The 21811-nt window shown below is 40.8% G+C and overlaps 1 protein-coding gene across 1 annotated transcript in view; it reads left to right on the plus strand.

The window, feature by feature from the left end:
* The window catches only part of RP1 (RP1 axonemal microtubule associated), a 2616437-nt gene that overhangs the window by 242412 nt on the left and 2352214 nt on the right, over nt 1–21811 (plus strand). Inside the window, exon 4 of the mRNA XM_086965756.1 lies at nt 19162–19333. Within this exon, the coding sequence (XP_086821882.1) occupies nt 19162–19333 (172 nt within the window). The remainder of the gene's footprint in view (nt 1–19161; nt 19334–21811) is intronic.

Below are 21811 nucleotides of genomic sequence, written 5' to 3' on the forward strand. Positions count from 1 at the left end.
ACTGACTCCTGCAGAGAGACCTTTTCTTAAAAAATAGTTCCTAAAAAAAGACTACTTGAAGAGTGTGATGTATCAGTGTAAAAACCTCATATATTTCCTATGCCTGCGGCAATTCTGGCGCATCAAAGCCTTCTCTTAACTTCAAGATTTCTTCATCAAATGTAGCTAATGAACAAGCCCTAAAATCTGCTTGAGACACCTTCTGTTATGTGTTGTATGTTGACTCAGTTAAAATCCAGATAGTATATGAAGAGCAAAGGATACTATGTCCAGTCCTTGTCACTCACCAGAGGGAGACACTTATATCTCAGCATGGCTATGCCAGTCAGTGGGAGGGTCCTTCAGAATTTATTCAGGTACCATCACAGACAGGGCTCCAATTTTTTTCTGAGCTTTTTCAATGACCAAAATGTTTGCTGGGCTTATTGATTAAGCCTTTATTCTAAGTGCTTACATTGATTGCCTCTGACTGTTGAGGTTCATTTCTATTGTCATTGTTCTTATTTTGACATCTATGTTTATGTGGTTCACATTAATCTTATCCCGCTGTTTAAGAAATAGTACCCCTAGGAGCCTTATATTATTTATATCTTTTGCAATACATTTGTTGGTTTATGTTGCTCTCCAGAATCTCACATTAAGACATCAAAGGGCCTATTAACAAACTGAATGTTGTGTTATGTTCATTAGTGCTGCAATAGTACTACTCGCATATTACAAACATCTATTCACTAACCTCCATGCAGTGGTCTACAACTTCACCTCTCATATCTTTTATGCATGAAGATCTCTGCCCTGAATGCAGAGATCCCAGCACACGTATGTCTATGTTTTGCAAGGAAATGTGGGCGGGATTGAGGAGTGGCTGAAAAATTAGGAATACTTACTACTAAATGTAGGATTTAGAGAGGAGTAAGGAGAGGTTAAGTATTGGTTTAAAGAGGGACAGACACCGACTCTTCAAAAAAATACGCCTATTGCTATTCACAAAATTGACTTCTATAGTTACTTCAGCAAAAAGAATCCAACACAGTTGTGAATGTACTCCGGTCAGCCTTGGCGTGAATCCATCACGCCACCCCCCATAGCCACTCCCATACACCTTCCCATAGAAAATAATGGAGACAGAGAATTAAAATAAATACCTGTAATACATTTTTTTTAAATAAATTAATTTATTTTGGCTTAAAAAATGATACATATATAATATGTCTAATGTAATGTATACACATTACACATATACTGTTATTTAATATTAATGTAATAACTTTTTAATTTAAAAATAAATCATTTTTTTTTATTTTAGCTAAGTAAATTAATTTTATGAATAATTTTACACATTTTTAATACATCATAAATACATATATACATTTTAGTTTCAGTGATTTTCTTTTAATAGAAAATCTCTTTTTTTCAATATTTGTTTTGACTTTCAATCAAAGAGACTACAGGCAACAGATGTCAGGGACATCATCCTTTACATATCTACATAGGCATTTAACACCTTACAATGAGTAAAGCTACTATTCAATGAGATCCTATCTTAAATATCCATACCCCAACCAATCCATTTTCTTCTCCACCTCATTATCCCCTCTGTCTTGATAAGACTCAATATGGGTTTGTAGCCAACATTCAGTCACAGATTGGGCCATTCACCTATCTTCAATGAAGATCCTCTATGAGCCCAAGAATATTTTAATTTTTGCGAGCATCGTCACATTGTATATACCAAGTCTTTAGCTAGCATACATAAGTTCTTTTCATGGCCAATTAGCGACTTCCCTAAAGTCTTACAATGTTTCTTCAAGCAACTATTAATATTGTGATACAGAACAGCTGCATACTTTGGTGGCTGCAATCTCTTCAAAGCCCAAATAGCCACATTTATACTGACCAAGCCAAATCCAACATCTTTGCTGTTGTGGACATCCCCACAGTGTGTGCAGGTTTGACCACATCCCTTCAGGCATCTTTCAACCTCCACCCTACCCATCTTTACAATCCGCTTCTGGTGTAATACGTTGGTGTAGTATCTTCAGTTGCACATGTCAAAAAGCTGTTCTATGTGCCACGCCTCTAGGGCACCTACATGTTCCCCCCCGGTATTTTCTTGAAAAAATCATGATATCTTGCTCTCATTTGTTTTTGGGAGTATTGTGCAGCCCAGGCAGTTATTTGAGTGTTTTAATATATGATTGAGATGAGGGCCTATGAATGTGGCCTGTCATCAATCTCAATTCCAGGGTCGCCTCCTCTTGAACTCCTGAAGTGCATCTTTATATTTGATTTGTGGTAGACCTAAATGTATTTTATCTGCTGAGTTGAACTGTATTTTTAGATTGTTGTGCTCCCCATGCAGCCCCAAACTTTGAGATATCCATTAAGTCCCTTTTCCATTCGTCCTCCAGGCCATTCAGATGTGCCAGTGTCTAGAGGCTATTAGTGATGTTTCCAAAGTGAGCTTCCCTTCCCATCCCATTCTCAGAAATGCCGTATACCATGTTTTAATCTCTGTTATTGTTGGGGGGGTTATGCCCCTAGTCTTCTCCCACCAAAGAAAGTCATTTGGTATCCCTTTGTACCCACCTCTGTACTCCCCTGTGGAGTCCCACAAGGTTCCTCGCTAAGTCCCATGCTATTTAACATTTATGTAGCAGACTTAGCGAGGGTAATAAAGGCACATGGAGTACGGCTAACATCTTATGCAGATGATACCCAGCTGGTCCTGGGCATCCATAAGGACGGCTGCGCAGTGGCAGCCAATTTCCAGAGAGCTATGCTTGAGGTCAGTACCTGGATGGCCTCTAATTGTCTTAGGCTCAACTCGGACAAGACCGAGGTTATGACCTTTGGAAAACTCTCTCCAGAATGGTCTTCTAACTGGTGGCCGGAAAAGCTCGGCTATCCACCTGTCCCAGTGGAAAAAGCCAGAAACCTGGGAATCATTTTTGACAGCAAGTTGGTATTTGACCTTCATACAAACAAGGTTGTGTCGTCTTCTTTCTTTATTCTGAAAAAGATTAAGAAGCTGCTGCCTTATCTCCCTCCCTCAGCTGGGAAGACTCTGGTCTCTACCTTAGTCTTCTCCAAAATGGATTATGGAAACGCTCTCTTTCTCCATACCCAGAAGCGTGTTATAACAAAGCTGCAATCCATCCAGAATGCGGCAGCCAGGATTCTCCTGAGCATTCCTCGCCGCAACTCCACCACTCTTGGCATTCGTCAACTCCACTGGCTGAGAGTAGAGAGCCGCATTAAATTCAAGGCCCTCTGCATTGCATATAAGGCATTACACGGCATAGGACCCAGGTTCCTGACGGAAGCCTTTCAGCCATACACTCCTAGACGGCAATTAAGATCGGCCAATACCAACCTCCTCACTGTGCCACGCACAAGAACGGCCACCTGGGGAGATAGACGTTTCTTGGTGGCCACCCCAAAACTCTGGAATCTTCTGCCACATTCCATCAAAACTGCCCCGAACTTGATGAGCTTCCGCAGGCTCTTAAAAACGTGGTTATTTAACCAGTGAGAGGATGACTGACCCCAGTAGCTCCACAGTGCCGAGACACCCCAGGGTATTTGTTGCGCTATAAAAATTACATAAATAAATAAATAAATAAATAAATCACTCTCCTGACAGCCTGAACTACAGGTTCCTATTGCGAGACATACATCCAATTATTAATTATAAACAGATGGGTCATCAAAAAATAGTCACAGGTCTGGAAGTGCCATGTCACCCTAATACAGCTTCTGGTCAAGGTCAGTAACGTGACCTTGGCCACCCTTCGACAATAAATATCTTGTCACATTATCTTCTCCCCAGAGGAATACCACTCTGGAGACACATATTGCGTGTTTTGGAGTATGTACAGAAATGTGGGTAGTGTTCTCATCTTGTGAAGTGTGGCTCTGCCTATTAGGGAGATCATGAGATTCCTATGGTGTGCCCCATCAATTTTGTATAACTCCAGAGTTCTTTCTGAGTTATGTCTCACAAAATCATCTCTATTTTTGGTTATGTTTCTTTACAAGTATTTGAACCCATTCTGTTTCCACACATTAGACAGATCCAGTTTGCTGAAGACTGCTAATATGTCTGGAAATATATGACCAGTTTGCTCCAGTTCATATTTATTCCTGAGTATTCCCCAAACCTGACCAGTATTTAAAAAGTCCTTTGTATTGATCTTTCAGGATCTGCCAGGTAAACGAGCAGGTCCTTGGCATATGGTGAGATCATGTCTTTCCAATCTGGATCCCACCGGAGTTCCAGCACCAATGCAAACAGGAGAGTAGAGGGGGGCAACCATGTCTCCTGCCCTGGTCCAGCTGATATTCCTGTGACATGATACCACAACTTTAACTCTTGTGAGTGGTTAATAATGCTACAGACTGACCAATGACATGAATTCAGGGCCCAACTCATTTTCATCAGCACAGATTAGAGGTATGCCCATTCTGTTTAATCAAATACCTTCTTGACATCGATTGTCTCTGGTTCTCAAGTGTGTCCACTCTCACCAAGCTTCCAGTCAGGTGCCAAATAAAGTGGCATGTAAACCTATAGGGCATAAATCCCAGCGGATCTATGACTATTAGATTATCAATCAGCTGTAGAAGGTGGCTTGCAAGAATATTTGCCAATAGCTTGGTGTCCACATTAAGAACAGATATAAGCTTATAAGAGGTGCATTCCTCAGCTAATTTACCATTCTTGTGCATAAGCACTCTCATGGTTGTTCTATGGTCTCACAGCAGACTAATTTCCAACTTGGCATTATATATTATGTGTTTGATGGTTGTTTTCTCCTGGTTTAGTACTCAGACATTAAAAACATGCTTGGGGTAGGCCATTAGAAACAGGGATTTCCCACTTTTATGTTGCTTTATCACCATTGTATCTTCTTCCACTCTTATTTTCTTGTCTAACTATTCCATGGTTTCCTGGGATATGGAGACCGTTGGGATGTCTATCATAAATGTTTCCAGGTTTGTGAAGCAACATCTCATCCTGGGTTGGTGATTTGAGGTAGTCGACATCTAGCTGAACAATTGCACAGGCCAAGTTTATTACCTCACATGAGCTTGTTTTTACCACCATAACCATTATCCGGCCCTCCTTGGTTTACCAAACCAAGACAGCAGCTTCCCTGTTTTATTACCAGCCTCAAATAGCCTATGCTGCTTCATCCAAAATAGAGCTCTGGCTTTTCCTTCAACTAACTTCCAATAGACAACTTTAGGCAATGCTATCTGTGAGACAAGTTTGCCTCTGGATTCTGCAACTGCTCAGTCATAACAAGGTGATATTTCCCTCCATTTCACACACCCCCTTAGGGTAAATTTGAGCTATCCCATAATGATGGTTTTGTTGATTTGTTTTTAATAAACATTTTACAAAATAATTATAGTTGAATTTAGTATATGTAAGTTAAATATTTTCAAAGGTGATAGTGCCATAGCATCTTTTTATTCATTTGCAATCAATATACATTTAGAAAATGAATTTACATTAATATTTAACATAACATATATATTTTTTTCAAACTTTAATATTATTTTTACTTCTCTCTAGACATTACCATTGGGTGATTACCACAGTGGCAGAGCTCTTTACTTGTGTGAGAAAATTAGCAGGTGTAATTTTACAGTTGTAAATATGGCTCCACCGCCTGAATTCAAAGGATGGAGACATACAAGTGTACACTTTGTAGTAAATTTTAATTCAGAAAGAAATGGTGAATAGTCGAAAGTGGTAAATTTCCTACAAAGGCTAGGAGTACATTTACATATTAAGGTTTACTCGCAATGTAAATTTACCTTTGTGAATAAGTGCCTAGCTGTCTGTTCTGAGCTGATCTAGACAGTGTCAATCGTTATCTAGTTATTTGAGTCTTTGGTATCTCGGCTAAACATTAATCATTAAGAACCAAATGTTCTAGATAGTTGTCAATTTGCAGTAACCTTGTGCATAGTCTCCAGCAGGAACAATGCTCTTTTCTGTCTCTTGCCACCCTGCCAATGACAACATATAGAAAGAATAGAGGAAAGGAGGATGGCATACAAGAGAAAACAGAGACCCTTGATCACACCACTATTTCTACCTTGCCACTTGACTGCTGAATTGAGGTTGTTCAATATAGTGAATCCCTGCAGGACAAAAGATTTCTCATCTGTCTGATTGTTCAGAGAAGTAAATGTAACTACAATTAATATCATTATTATTATTATTATTATTAACAATACATGTAAAGAGCAAAACCGCTACTCAAAAAAAGGCATCCTGGCTCTCATTATCGAGTACCTGATCCAGACACATGCAAGCCCTAGAGCTTGTAAAGCAAAGTCTTTAACACCTTGGCTGCCAAGGGTTTTCCCGCTGGGCGCTGATCATTTACGAACCCCATTGTTTGTGACAAGGTCAACTCGTCATAAGCGCAGGGCAGGTAAAGCCCATGACGAGTTGACCTTGTCATTAGCATGGAAGTGGTTAAGGATTGCCTAAAGGTATTAAGGTTGCTAATAGAGAGGAAGGAGGTCAGATGGTCAATCAACAAGCTGGCCGCCTGTACAGAGAAATCTCTGCCTGCAATGCGAGGTTTCTTAAATTTGCGGACCTTAAAAAAATTTGCAGTTTCTGAGCACAGCAATCTAGATGGAAAATAGCACTGTAATATTTTTTCAAGGAGGGTAAGGTACAATGTGATGAAAAGGTCTTCGTGCAATGCACACAGGTTTAAGCTTAATATATTTAGTTACAGAAGGCCAATGGAGAGATTCCATGGCTGCTGAAGGAGAAGAGTATCAATGGAAGGAAAGTGCAAGTTTTGCTGCTGCTGCATCGATGCAACACAGTCTCTGGACAAGAGACTAAGGTCCACCAAGAAACAAAGCATTTCTATAATTAAGTCTGCTTAAGAAAATGCTGTGGACCACTAGAGGATGACAAAGGGGAGGCAACAGAGGTAGTATTTTGTGAAATGCCTTCATTAAACCCAAGCTGGTAGAAGATCATTTATTCGCATGCGTGGAGAGAGAGATATTGGTTCTATGTAAACTCCCAAGTTCCAAACTGAACCAGAAGTGATTGGGTCGAGTTATCTTCAGGTGGCCAAAAATCTGCAGCAGGAGTTCACAGAGGAGAACCTGAGAAACAGCTCATTACTTCCATTTTGTCCACGTTAAACGTGAGTGAATTGGACATTGCTAAATATCTTTTATACAAGGAAGCCACTGGGCAATGAGAGGTGCAGTCTAGTGTCAGAATTATTTGGGTATAATTGGCCCAATTCACAAATTTGAGGCTATGAGACCTAATCAGCTTAGCCAAAGGTCTTAATTACACATTGAATAGTGTTGGCCTTAGGGATGAGCCCTGATGTACTCCCTGCTCAACTGCTCTAAAGGAAGATAGAAAGGGGGAAGGACCACCTGCTTGCATTCTTCTATCCAAAAAGGAAGCCAACCATTGCAAAGCTCTACCCCTCCTACCTATTTCTGATAGCCTAGAAAGTAGAATGCCTTCAACGCATATAACTTTACTCTGTGCAAACCAACTCACCATACTTTGATGTTTACCAAGTAATTCCTTGAAAAATAAACATAGAAACAATGGGTGTAACATATTAAGGTGCACTAGTATTTCTCCATAATATTTGGATAACTACCTCAAACATTGTTACTACATACTCTCTTGAGAAAGATGAGTTATAGTTTTTACTTGAATTCTGTAAAGCTGGGAAGAACCCCATTGATATCAAAATTATTTTATTCACTAATCTAGCAATGGTATATGGTTTAATAGAACACCAACCTGAAGCATGACAGTTGAGAACACATATGATTGTTTTCTCTTTAAGAGTTCTTCTTGTTTTTTGAAAGGGTACCTCAGGAGAATATAACTCCAATACTAAACAGTTGAGATAAATATTCGAGAGAATAGTTCAAAGGTCATTGTTATCAATAAAAACTGACTTCAAGCTTTTTCTCAGCGATCCAGTGGCCGTAGAATTTATACTTTGAGATAGAATTGGTCTTTGCAAGGGAAACCTGGAATCCATGTAGTGAGGTCCTGGCTGTAGCAATATTGTAGTGCGATTGCCTAGCAAAGTATGGCATGAGCCACAAGGAAGTCACAATTCACAATACAAGATGGCCGTCATCTCTCTGGAAACATGCAAGAGTTTCTAGGTTGCTGGGAATCATAGTTCAGTGCACTCAAAAAATGGTCACTTGAGGGTATTGAAGTCACACTAAATCCATTCTACTTTTTTGATTCATTATAGTAGTGGGGCATCAGAAGACTTTGGAGAGGTCATCTCACCCTCATCTTATCGAGACATGCTTCATCATTTGATGATCTCCTACACCGGGGTAAGGATAGTACTACCCCGGCAGACTTAACCGAGGGAAGTTTGTCTATCCCTGGGAGTTCTTAGAAATTTATATTCAAGATAATTACACTTGGTCCTGTTTTTTGGGGGGGGGGGTGCGGGGGGGGGTGACAGAAATGAATATAAAGTGTACCTAGCGGTCTACACAAGAAAGTCCTTTATTCACCGAGTACCACTGGTATGTTTAAAACACTTTAAAAAAAGTCTACCTCAGAGTGAATTACAATGAAACAGTAGACCTAGAAATTCTAATGAAATCATAGTTCACTGCCAGCACAGTGTGGTGAAATGCATCCTTCCTGCACGTACTGCTACAGCCCTGACCGTTCTAGCACACCGCGATAGCCTTTTCTGAAAGGCACCCGGAACAAGTGCATTTGGGAGCACTGCCCCCATGCACATGGTCCACACAAAGAATGAAGCAGAACTTACAGCGCCACTTCCTGGCAATAATATTCAAGGAATCCTAAAACATAAGCCTGTCATACCATTGGCATGTAGGAGTGATTGCAGCTTGACTGAAGATCGCTAGTGGATAAATTCACTGCCTATTAAACTGCTCTTAAATATTGATGTGGGTCTGTGAATAAGGTTTATACATACATACACTCATCTTAATAGTAAAGTAGGAAGGGTATTAAACATATTGGCATGGTCACAGACTGCTCATCAATTGGTATTTATTTATTTTTATTTATTTATTTATAGAGTTTTGTATAGCGCGGACAAGACCCGTGGGTATCAGAGCGCTTAACAGGGAAAAGAGTTCCAGGTAAACATTATAGTAACAGTAATAACAACAACAACAAATAGATATGAGGTAGAGGGTAATATACCGTAAGGACATGTTTAGATATATAGTTACTAGTGTCTGTGCAATTAGCATTAGGTGACGCACGAGGTTTAGCTTGTGTCCTAGAACCAATAACAAGCTCGATGAGGTAGGGTTATATGGCCATCAAGTGCATATCAAGGATAAGATGGATTAGTAAATAGGGTGAGAAAGCCGTTACATATATTATATCTGTGAGATATAGTTATAAGTTCAAACAAGTGAGGTAGTTATAGGTTCAAAAAATACTAAGTAGCAATAACGTGTCTAGCCTCGGCTTGACCATGGAAATACAGTTCGATATCAATTGTTGATCCTCCAATTTTCATGCCGCGGCCACCCTCTGGTAGCGAAAATGATCATCCCAATAGTCCATCGGCTTCTTTTAGGTAGGGTATTTACTCATCAAGTGGGACTTCAGTTCTCGTTTAAATGTTGCTGTATTTTGAATCTTCCTGAGGTTTGGCGGGAGTGAGTTCCAGATTCTGGGCGCAGCTCCTGAGAATGCTCTGTTGTAGGTCTTTTTCTTGTGGAAAAAGGCTGGTCGCAATAGTAACTCTTTTGTGCTTCTGGTAGGTCTGTTACCTCCTGATAGCTTAAGTTTCTTGGCTAGGTAACTAGGCGTGTTGTAATGGACCGCTTTATGAGTAATACAGGCCATCTTCATTTGAATTCTGGCCTCGTAAGGTAGCCAGTTTAGTGCTTTCAGGTGTGGAGATATGTGATCAAATTTCTTCGATCCCGTGATGAGTCTAGCCGCAGCGTTGAGGCAGGCTTTTAGTGGTGCTGTGGATGTTTTCGGAAGGCCAGATAATGTGGTGCAGCCGTATTCGATCCTCGAGATCACTAATGATTGGATAGCCAGTTTTAGATCCCTCACTGAGATAAAGGGTTTCAGTTTTCTTAAGTAATTCAGGTGGAAGCGGGCGCTCTTGGCCATTGAGTTAATGTGTTGTTTCATGTCGAGGTTTTCATCTAGCGTGATTCCTAGTGATTTAGCTGAGTTAACTAGGGTCGGGGTGCAATTTAGCGATGTCACCAGTTTAGTCCATTCCTTAACTTCAGATTGGATCCTTGTCGGTGAGATTAGAAGGAATTCGGTTTTCTGGGTGTTTAGTTTCAAATGGTTCGTTGTTAACCATCTCAGGGCTCTCTTTAATGTCTCGTTTATTCGGTCAATGTCCTCAAGGGAGGTGATCTTCATGTATATTTGCGTGTCATCTGCATACATATGATAGGATATCTGAGATTTTTGAAGGATCTCTGTGAGAGGTTCAACATACAAGTTGAATAGATCAGGGGATAGCGTTGAGCCTTGTGGGACCCCGATTATGTTGGGTGTCGGGGAAGATATTACTTGGTTAACCTGGAATCGCTGAGTCCTGTTCTGTAGGAAAGAGTTGAACCATTTCAGCACATTTCCGGACAAGCCCATCCTATCATGTAGCCTGGTCATTAGTATTTCGTGCTTTACCGTGTCAAATGCTGATGACAGGTCTAGGAGGATCAGTAGGCATGTTTGATTTCGGTCTAGAGCCTGAAGGGCATCATCAACGATATGCAGAATCGCAGTCTCAGTACTGTGCCCTGTTCTGAAACCTGACTGGCAATCATCTAGTAGCGAGAACTTGGTGATGTGTTGGCTTAGTTGGCCCTGCACACATTTCTCAATGACCTTGGCCAGTAGAGGGATGTTAGTCACTGGTCGATAGTTGTTTAGGTCTGTTGCATCAGCTGTCGGTTTTTTGATGATGGGTGCTACCTGCCCTGTTTTTAGGCAGTCAGGAAGGATCCCTTGCGCAAGTGAGGCATTTATTATCTCGGTCCAAATTGGAACTAGCGTGTGGCTGATTTCTCTTACACATTTTCCCGGTAGAGGGTCTTGATAGTGGTTGTTAGGTCTCATTTCGGCCAGCGTTTTGGCGATCTTTTCTTGGTCGTATAATTCGAATGTGTCCCAGTTTGCCTTGTTTTTTGTTTGAAGACCCTCTGTTGCCGCATTGGTCTCATATATCGATGGAGGAGGGGTCATAAGGTTGGATGCTGCGTTTGTGAGTTCAACATCAAGCACTTTCGATTTTTCTGTGAAAAATGATGAGAATTCCTCGCAGCTTATGGGGATTTTTGTATTCTCTCGAACCGTTTTAGCTAGTTTATTTGATTGTTGTTTTAAGATCTCGAAGAGTTTTCGTGGTCTATTTCTGGCATTGTCCAGTTCAGCTCTGATAAATTCTTTTTTGGAGTTGATTATCTTTTTGTTGTAATCTTTTCTTGTTTTCCTGAGCGCTCTCAGCTCGGGTGAGGCGGGATGTTGTCTCCATTTCCTTTCGGCCATTCTCAATTTGCGCCTGTCCTCGTTCAGTGACTCACTAAACCAAGGATTTTTTGGCTTCTCTGAGCAGTTTTTCAGTTTTTGGGGCATGGTGTCATTAACGATATTACCGATCACCGTTGTGTAGTGATCGGTCAGTGCATTGACATTTTGCTTATTAAAGGGAGGCTTCAGGTCTTTCTCACACCTTTCAACCAGTAGTTCAATATTAGCCTCTTTTGTGTCTCGGATCAGTCTCTTGAGCTTGCGTGGTTGAACGGTCTTTCCCTTTTTCATTGTAGGTATCGTGAATGTTATGATGTGATGGTCGGACCAATCACATGGTTCTATAGCGAGGATTGATGTCTCTGTATTTCTTGAGATAATCCAGTCTAAGGTCGCTCCTTGTGTGTGAGTGGGTTGGTTGCATGCTTGTGTAAGTTTTAGCTCACAAAGGAAGTCTTTAAGCGAGTTGACCAGCTTGTCATTGTCGTCGTTCCAGTGGAGGTTAAAGTCACCTAGGAAAATGTTATTGGCCTCCGAGTTAGAGTTGGTCGTTATGATCTCTATCAATTGCTCTGAAAACTTTGCGTTGTCTCCTGGTGGATGGTAAAATGCATGCAAGTTGCAACTTTGATTATTTGGTGATCTCACATTAATACCAAGGTATTCACAGGATTCTAGGGGGTCAGACTGGAATTCACGGACCTCGATCTCTGAACGATGAATGCACGCTATGCCTCCTCCTACATTCAATGGTCTGTCTAACCTGACGATGTTATATTGTGGTGGTATTAGGAGATCCATGGTAGGCGATGATGATTCATTGAGCCATGTTTCGGTGAGGATGGCCAAATCAATTTCATTGTTGATGATATAGGCAGCTATGTCTGATGCATGTTTCGTCGCTGAGCGACAGTTAAGAAGTAGGCACTTCAGGGGTTTCTGTGAATTAAAGAGTTTTACACTATCAGATTCGGCTGCCGTGAGCTGAATATGTCGTAGATTTTGGTGAATTGCTTTCCGGTCATTCCTTCTGGAAGTTCTGTTAGAGTCGATGGGTACAGTTTTGATATTCTCCTCTCTCCCAAGGGCAATTTGTTCGGTTTGTTCATAGGATCGGAGTAAGGCCGAAACTTCTTCATTAGACAAGGGCTTGGTCCTGTTAGGTCTGTTGGGTCTGAGTACGAGATTCTGGATGTGTGAGACCTTGGTGTGCGTACTTATCGCCATCTCCCAGATTCTTCCAATTGTCTGAGATATTTTCCTCGAATTTTGTGCCAGGTTTCCTACGAGTTTCTGGAGTTCCTTGACTTCTTTCTGTGTTCGGGATGAATTCCATGAATGATCTGTTCTAGTTGCCATAGATTTTTTCTTGGTATCCTTGGTCTGGTTACGAATTCTGGGTCTATTGGCGGTGTCCTCATTACTTCCTGTATTAGGGGATGTAAGGGGTGTTTTTGTGAGTATGACTCTATGGGACTCGTGTCTCGTATTCGAGGGAGGATGTGAAAGGTCGATGTTATCTGCCCTGTTTCTTCCGTTAGCTTCATGGAGGGACTCTTTTGGAGTTGAGGTGCATTCCTCATGCGCGGTCGAGTTGTGCGTTAGCGGCAGCTGTACTTTCCTTGGTGCCTGGTAATTCTCTTTGATTCCCAGGTTAGAAGGTGTCGCAATCCTTTCTATCTCAGTCTCAGGTATTACCCTCGTGTTGTTGGAGAGATCTCTAGTGTTAGAGGCTTGGTTGTTCCTGACGACCGATTGACTGGTGACTCTAGTGTTGGATTCAAAGTATTCAGGTGCGGCATCTGGTGGTGTCATGTTTTGTTGGTGGTTTGGTCTTTCTGTGTATTTCTTTAAGTTATGGAAGGTTGTCTCGAATTTCTCGAGTTCTCTGTTGGCTGCTTGTATCAGCACTATTCCCGTTTTATACATGGTAATGCATAATTCTGTCTCACTTCTTTTCGTAAGTGAGGTTGTTATTTTTGTTCCATATGGTATATTTTTTATAGTTTTGGTGAACAGCAATTTTGTAATGGCGTTGCGCCATTTAGCTGTTTTGTCTGTGTAGAATATAAGGTCATTCATCATGATGCCTTTAACTCTATCGAAGTATGGGTCAGAGAACAGCATGTCTGGGTTTTTTCTCAGCGTATTGTGTTTGAATTTTTTGGCCGCATTTTTGGATAAGGTTGAAGGGTATTCTATGCTTTTTGCATTGGACATTATCGAACCTATGTTTCTTCTGTCCATTTCCGCTTCACGTTGAGGGTTTGCAGAAGTCTGTTGATTATATTATACTGAGAGGTTCCCTATTGACTATGTTGTGTTAAGATGTACTGAGTAGTTCCCGGCCAGTGTTTCCTAGAGGATATAGAAATCGAGTAACTCAGTGCTATTATTACGCAGTGGCAGGTAAAACTTCTTCTATAGTTTAGTTCACTCTTATTATTATACCCTTGTAGACGTGGACGATGTAGAAGTTGAGAGTGACTTCCAGATTACTATTTCATAGTGGATCCCCAGATTAATTGGTCTCTATTAATTATGTTATCTTATTTTCATCTGTTCTTTGTAATTTTTGATGCCCTCAATGCTATTTAATTAATTAATTAATTAATAAATCCCGAAATTTAAAAATTGGTTGTCAGGAGATAAATCGCAAGTGTCTGATGTTAACCGAGTCTGTCCCTGAGGTTTCTTGAGAGGGTTTAATATCTGTTCTCTCTAGAAGTTATTTAATTCCTTTTTCTTTTTCCTAGCCTCTTTTCTCTTTCCACTCCTTAGCTTGGATGGTCCTTGTAACTTTTCAGTATATATTGGCTGAGTACTGGGAAGTCTCTTAGTTCTTGCTTCTCATTGGTCCTTTGGTAGTTTATTCGGTTAGGTGGGTTCTGGGTGGTCTCCTTTCTCTTGCTCCAGGCGCCAGTCCTATTTCCCTTGTTTTCTTAATTGGTCCTTTCTCACTTTCCTGACAAAGGCAATGATTTGATTTTTTGTAAGGCTTTAAACTGGATCACAACTTAGAAGTCAATCCAAAAGATTGGTGGTCAAGGACGTAGCAAATTCAGTTTTAGAGGACTCCTAGTCATAGTTTGGTGATCCAGGCTCTCTGACAATTTCACCTGTGAGCCTGTTTCACTTGTTTAATTTTCAGCTCGAAGACGATGCAGCGTCCAGCGGGGAGAAGTTGAAACAAGGAGCTCCATTGTATTCGTGCCAGGCATCCACTTGGCCTGGACCACCAGGTTCTAAAAAGAAAAAAATCTGGATTAAATAAATTGAAAAGGTTGATGTACCTATGAAGAAAAAACCTAACTGTACAAGCTAGACTGAATGAGATCACTGGGTGGGAGGTAGATGAAGGTGTCGACTTGTTCATTCAAAAGCGAAAATTTACAGAACCAGATTTAGCTATAGATCATCATCATTGCCCCAGCAAACGTATTCTCCATTGTACAGGTTTCCTATAGTTAACACTTCCTCAGTTTTCATGACGCTTTCAGCTTTGCAGGGCTCCTCAAACTGTTCAAAATATGATTATGCTTCAGGTCAGGAATCTAGCGTCCCTAATTTTGCATTCAGTGAATCTAGGGATAACAGCTTTTATACATGATGCTGAAATAATAATTGCTCAAATAGACAGATTAATTAATTCTCAACAGTTTCACCTTTTTCAGAACTTACATTTAGTATATTTGTACATTTAGCAAGATCTCATGTTGAGCCATGGACCATTGTCTGCACACTTCAGAAAACAGGATCCAAATGATCAGACAGTTGTTGATGTCCATGATAAATAACTTGCTTGGTCTAGCCATTGTCCCCACATTAGCTTGGCGTCTTTCCAAAAAACATCCCTCAATGCTGCCTATGGCAGCTTCTCTCAACCCATCACATCTGCCCTACCAGTGAAACTCTGGAGGAGTGTGGGTTCATCGAGTGTGGGTTTGAATCCACCCCAGCCGTGCGCTGAAGCAACACACTTCCTAATACACACCCGGTTGGTTTTCATCTGTATAGCAGGGCTTGATTTCCATTTCCTTCCTGATTTGTCTGAACTCTTCAGTACTGTGGAACATGAATCCTTCTAGCCGGTTTAGAAAAGTTCTGTATTCTATCTATAAACTTAGCACAATGTAAATCCTTCATAAAAGATTGTAACGTGTCCCAAATCCCCTCATTGGAATTTGCCTTACAAGGTTAGGCTGTATTAGCTCAAATGTTAATGGGTATTTATCTCTTTGAATTTCTTCTCTTGTAAGCAATGGGCTCATTGTATATAAACATGCAGATGATATTAAGTTTATGACCAAAATAACAAAACAGTCTAGTTCTTCGGTTATTGGGCCACTAGCATCAAGGACTTGTTTAACAACTGCCCCATGCCAATAAAATCAGGAATTAGAGGATTTTAATTGACCATTGCTTGATACTGGAGTTGCTAATTCAAAAATCTTTTAAAATAGATTGCACACTCTGGTCTTTTTTCAGATCTTTTCCCTTCTCCAAGTAGCAGCTTTAAAGGTTGCAGTAAACCACTGCTTGGCGGTTGCTGCGTCCAACATAATCACGGAAACAACGGTTCTTATGGACAGTAAAAGGAAAATTTGTAAATTATAGGCACAATGGCAAATGTACCCATAGTATGATGCTGAAGGAGAAGACAAAATACACAGGACATAAGACAAGACTCTGTTTTAGCAAGAATGATTAAGTCTGTATTATACCATACAAATGCAGATGTGCAGGATGTTCCACGTGAACGGAACCAACACAGCAAAAAAGTGGCAAAACATACGTAATAAATGAATGCAAAAAGCAAGGTTTCCGATACATGAAAACGAGCAATAACAGTAATCAATATTACAACCAACCCTCTTTACATTCAGCAATGCTGGATATGGTTTGCGTTGGTACGAACCAAAGACGTTTCGACCCCTTAAACAAGGTAGAGTCACATCAGGACCAATAAATGGGGTACACCTGTAGCACAAAACAGTGGATGTCCTGTTAAGCTCAAATATGGTTCCCAAAGTGAGAGTAAGCAGCATACCCGAGGAAATAGGAGAACTGTGTAACAGGAGATGGTGGGGGGCACAGCAATATTGTGAAAAGGAAAGTGTTTCTCACATAGGAACCTCCCAGGAGGTAATGGAGGAAAGGGAACAGGCATGGTTAGTGTTAGACCCAGTGGTTTCTTGCTGGCTAGGCGCATCAAAGCCAGTTGATTCCCCAATCGATAAGTATGATATATGTATCCGATAACCTGTGCTCACCTTTGGGTAGCTTGGCACAGAGCAGTCAGGCTTATCTCTAGGGTTTATGTGTAAAGTATCGGCACAACACCACCCATGCAATAGACTGTGTACGCTACAAAAAGACTCCACACCGTATGTATAAGACAAAATCAACATGATATATACATTGAAATCAAAACTATTTGTACATTTAATATATACTTTACAGTTGTATGCAACTGTCAACGTTAGCAGCAGAATGGCATAACACTATTGAATGTATTATTGGGTGGTGTTTGATGTACAAATCATGAATTCAAATAAAAAACATAATTTATAAATAACGTCTTCTCTTTACTCTATGCAATATAATGGGTGCATACATTCATTGAGGTTGCTGAGTGAACGAGTACAAAGTTTAGAAACGTATAGTGGTCATAAATGACAATTAGAGATACGAACAAATGACGTATCTCCACTTCAGAAAATTAAGATCTATGGTATGGGGGTACCAGTAATTTCTTCAAACACATTCCCAAGGTGACATTTCCACACATGTAATGTCAATCTACTTGCACTACAGGAGAGGAATCGCCATTACGAACTGTTTGAGATCAAACACTACATTGCAACTATTCTGCACGGAAATACTGCTAAATAGCCTCTCCCTACATTCGCCCATGCTAATCCAATGCGTGAAGCAGGCCCCATCGTACCGAACACACCATCCGGTGTCCTTCATGACTCTTGCATGTATCGCCAGTAGGGTAGCAAGTGGAGGGCGGGAGCGGACTGCCCCGGGCGACACAAGTTTTTGGGGCGGTGGTCTCCCCTCACCCCCTCGCTTGTACCAGTGGTCGTTGGGGAGCAGCTGTCACATGAGACAAAAAAACAAATCCCCAAATTCGAAGCTGAAATCCGATCAATGGTGTGTGTTTCAGGCCAAATGATATTTTAGTGTGGATTGTATTTATCAATCTCGAGATCCAGTTTTATTGTGAGGCAATTGTATGTGTGGTCTGCAAAGATAATCTATCACATTTTCTGTGCAGCTTGTGAGCTGACTCATATGAAAACGTGGGGAATTATTCGTCTGACACAGGCTGCCCTCTGCTGCTACACTGTTATTATGCCATGAGTGAGGTATCAGAATTGTGGCAGGTCTCAGTTATTGCACAATGCAATGAAAGAACCACAATAAGTCTTTGTAGCAGAATCTGTATTGGTGGGATGAACGCGTATCTTTAAACAGATGACACGGGGTTGTCCTTTAGACAGGTAAGCTCACAAAAAAGGACACAAATCTAAATTAAAATAACTGGGAGAATTAGGCAAATTTCTGTTGTTTACATTGGCAGACTGTGTTTGGCAACAGTCAGGTGGCAAGAGAAATCTAACTATAAACTAGGACTGTAAGGAGTACTGCCTTTGGATACTGTTAGATTCTGAAACCAGCAAAGCCTTGTGGACACCGCACAGTTTTGTAGTGGGTCTTTCTCTTCAGTGATGAGCCATCATAAATCTGTGTGACCTCTTCTGATTTGGTTCTGTTTGTGTAGTTGCAGTATTATTCTGAGTGCATGGTTCTTTAGTGACAGGAGTTGTGGCAACATCTTTTAGGAGAACTGATGCAAAGGCAATAGCAGTATACAAGGCAGCTTGCAGTGTAGTTAGCGCAAGTTAAGAGTGTAGAACGAAGATGGACAAAGCATTGGTAAATGACATGAATTTCAGCAAGGAAGCACTGCTAGGACATCATCAGGAGTGGCCTTCTATTTCCATTGACAATAACATCTTCTGATCTGTTTAGGTTCACCCTCAGATTTAGTTTGTTGAAAGCAGCCAACACCTCCAGGAAGAACTCCTAGGAATTACCCAATGAATCAGACCAGAAAATACTAATTTTCCTGATAATCCCTCATTTCTCAGGGTTCCACCTCTAATACCCATTACACTCTGCCCATCAGCTTTTCCCTACCATCTCCCTGATAGAACAATAAAACACTACAGTGCTATTGATACACACTATGATAAATACCAAATAGTAGGCAGAAGCATCGCCCTCTGAATTTAAGGGAAGTGGGAAAAATGCCTTCACTAATGTTACCATATGTTTTTCTGCATTTATGTGTGTGAAAATACCACAAGGGGTTTATTGTGGTAATCTGTCACAGGGGTTTGTGCTGGGATTTAATGTGTTTTTGACACATCACTCTAAATCTGCAGTAAGAATAAAATATGCTGCAATGTCTACACCTTACATTTATAAAATCAGAACCACGATTGGTTCCACTGCCAACACTTTATATCAATGATCTGTACATGGTTTGCACCAGAGGCTGCAGTACTTACAACCTGTTATTCTTGTGTTCCTAGATCCTTGGCATGCAGGCTCTCCTGCTAAGCTCTGGGGCTATTGTGGCTGCTGGAAGAGAACCCTTCAAACCAGGAAACTATGACTCCAGAAAGGAGTCCTTGCCCGTGAAATTGCCAGGAATTCCAAGACGCGTGCTCCCAAAAGCAAGGAACAAGCCGGAAGCCAGAAACCGTGAGTTACTTTTACACCTCATGATTTCAAATACCTGGTCAAACATCAGTATATGGGAACTATCCTATTAGAGCATAGTCAGACATATTATTGTTGGTATTTTTATTGTGACATTTGTGAGGAACTCCCCACAACAAAAGTGTCTATTCACTGTAGACGTGGTAATTTTATTCCTCCTTTTAAGAAAACTGCACTGCCTACTGGGGTTTTTTGGATTGAAAAAAACAGGCACAAAAGGGTACTGCAGGGGTGGCCTTAGGCATGTGCAAGCTGTGCACCTGCACAGGGCCACCAAACCCCAGGGGCCACCTCGCCAACATATCTCCTTAATATAATAATCCTCTGAGGATGGATACATATTTGTGTGGTGGCCCCTGGCAGGGATTTGGTGGCCCCTGGCTTTGTTCCACTTCCAAACACCCTGACCCCCCTCTTCACTGGCCTCCGTGCTCTGCCCTGCCCAGACATCCTCTTCCGGGGCCCCCTACCTACACTCCCTACCCAGGGCCGCCATGAGCCTAGAGCCGCCCCTGGGTACTGTGAAACCTTGGACCATCATTATACTCAACCCTGCATAATGGTTGGTAGGTAAGATGCGAGTGCTGCTTTTACTATAGCCCTGCCCTTGGACTGTTTGCTGTTCATTCTAAACTAACACTGACAAACCCAGTGCGTCTCGGTGTTTGTAAAGATGCAGTGGCATTCATATTTTCATGCCATTGAAAAGCAGAAATAAGCACTTCCTCCTGCAAGCTGCAGTACCTTAGGACATTACTAAAGGGTTGGTTACGCAGGCATGACTTTTTCCTTTACGGAACCACCATCTCAAGACAGGTGTACAAATATATGCAATCCAGAGACAGAGGTAGGTTTAATATTTGTAGTTTTGGAATTATAGTTATATTTTCCATGGTAAATTAAGTAATTTTGGGTTAGGAACAGTATGTTAGGTGTGGTAGATTAGGTATGGTATGGTATTGTAGATATGTATGGTAGTTATGGTATAGTTGATATGGTATAGTTGATATGGTAGGTAAGCACATTGTAGGTAAGTAGGTAGGTATGTAGATTTGGTATATATTGGAGGTAGGTATGTCAGGTTAGGTGGGGATTGTTTAGGTATGATAGATAAGGTATAGTAGGTGGAGACGGAAAGTGTGGAAGGTAAAGTAGGTTAGTTATGGTAGATAAAGTCGTTTAAGTATGGTAGGTATGTGGATAGGTATATATGGCCGTAAGGTTTGGTGTACTAGGTGTCATATGTTTGTTAAGAAGATATGGTAAGTATGGTACATATGTCTGTTACTTATGATAGATAGGTATGATACATTGGGAATCGGAGGTAGGTATGGTAGGTTAGTTATGATTAGGTAATCATAAGTTAAATGTGGTAGGTGCGGGAGGTAGGGATTGTAGGCTGGTACACATGGTAATAAGGTAGGTATGATAGGTTAGGTACTGTATATATGCGTGATTGGTATAGGAAGGTGATAAGGTAAGTTATGTGTGGTTGGAAGGTAGGTAGATATGGAAGACTAGCTTTGGTATGGTAGGATATATAAAAAAAAAATCAGGAACGATGAGTGTTTCTTAGTAAACCATTTTCTAGACTTCTTGCTTACAAATCATTGGTATTGATAAACACAGCCCGTATTTGTTATACTTTTTACAAAGAGGCAATATTTTAGTTGTATGTTTAAGATATTTTTATTGTATTTTTAAGAAAGCCTGACTGCATGCATATCTTTATTTTTGTGAGAAAAAAAAGAATAAATCCAACACCATGTTATGATGACAGCAAGATAAAACAAATTAATGCTCAAGGGCATTTCTTACTAAAACTGTGCCCTGATTTTATGATAGGCTTAGACATTCAGATAATCAACAGTAAAGCCACAAATCAACGATTAAAATGAGTTGTGCCTGGAAACTAAATACATCAAAGAACACATACTGGGGCTCAGTTACAACCTAAACTTGACGTTGCATCAGCAGTTTAAGAAGGGATGTACATGAAGCAACCTTCCTCAAAATGCCATGGCCTGGACAGAAAATCCATAGAAGTAATGGCATACCATGTAAAACACGTGGAAGGCAATGGCTAAAAAGGGTCGACACAAAGCCCACTCTTGTGCTCTACTTCCATTCTTCTTTGGGATGTATTGATGCGAAGAGCTCCTACAACAGAGAGCTAAAGCTTTTTGCAGCGCTACCTAAAAATGGATCAATTCTTGTTAACTATGCCATTAGTTGAGTGACTGAAGGGCAGATTGTCAGTCTGCAAGTATAAGGGGGTTTGGAAAGATTTTTACTCCATTTCCACAGTTGGTCTGCCACCTGACTGAAGTATTTTTGTGTTAATGCTTAACAATTTCGAGACTATTTAATCGCTTTCCAATGGTCACCCCTACTTTGCCTATGTGGTATTAGAACATTGGAATGTTGAGCGCTCCATTAAGGACAGTGGCGTGCTCCGGG

The sequence above is a fragment of the Lissotriton vulgaris genome, chromosome 4_1, assembly GCF_964263255.1.
Source record: "Lissotriton vulgaris chromosome 4_1, aLisVul1.2, whole genome shotgun sequence".
In the NCBI taxonomy this organism is placed as follows: Eukaryota; Metazoa; Chordata; class Amphibia; order Caudata; family Salamandridae; genus Lissotriton; species Lissotriton vulgaris.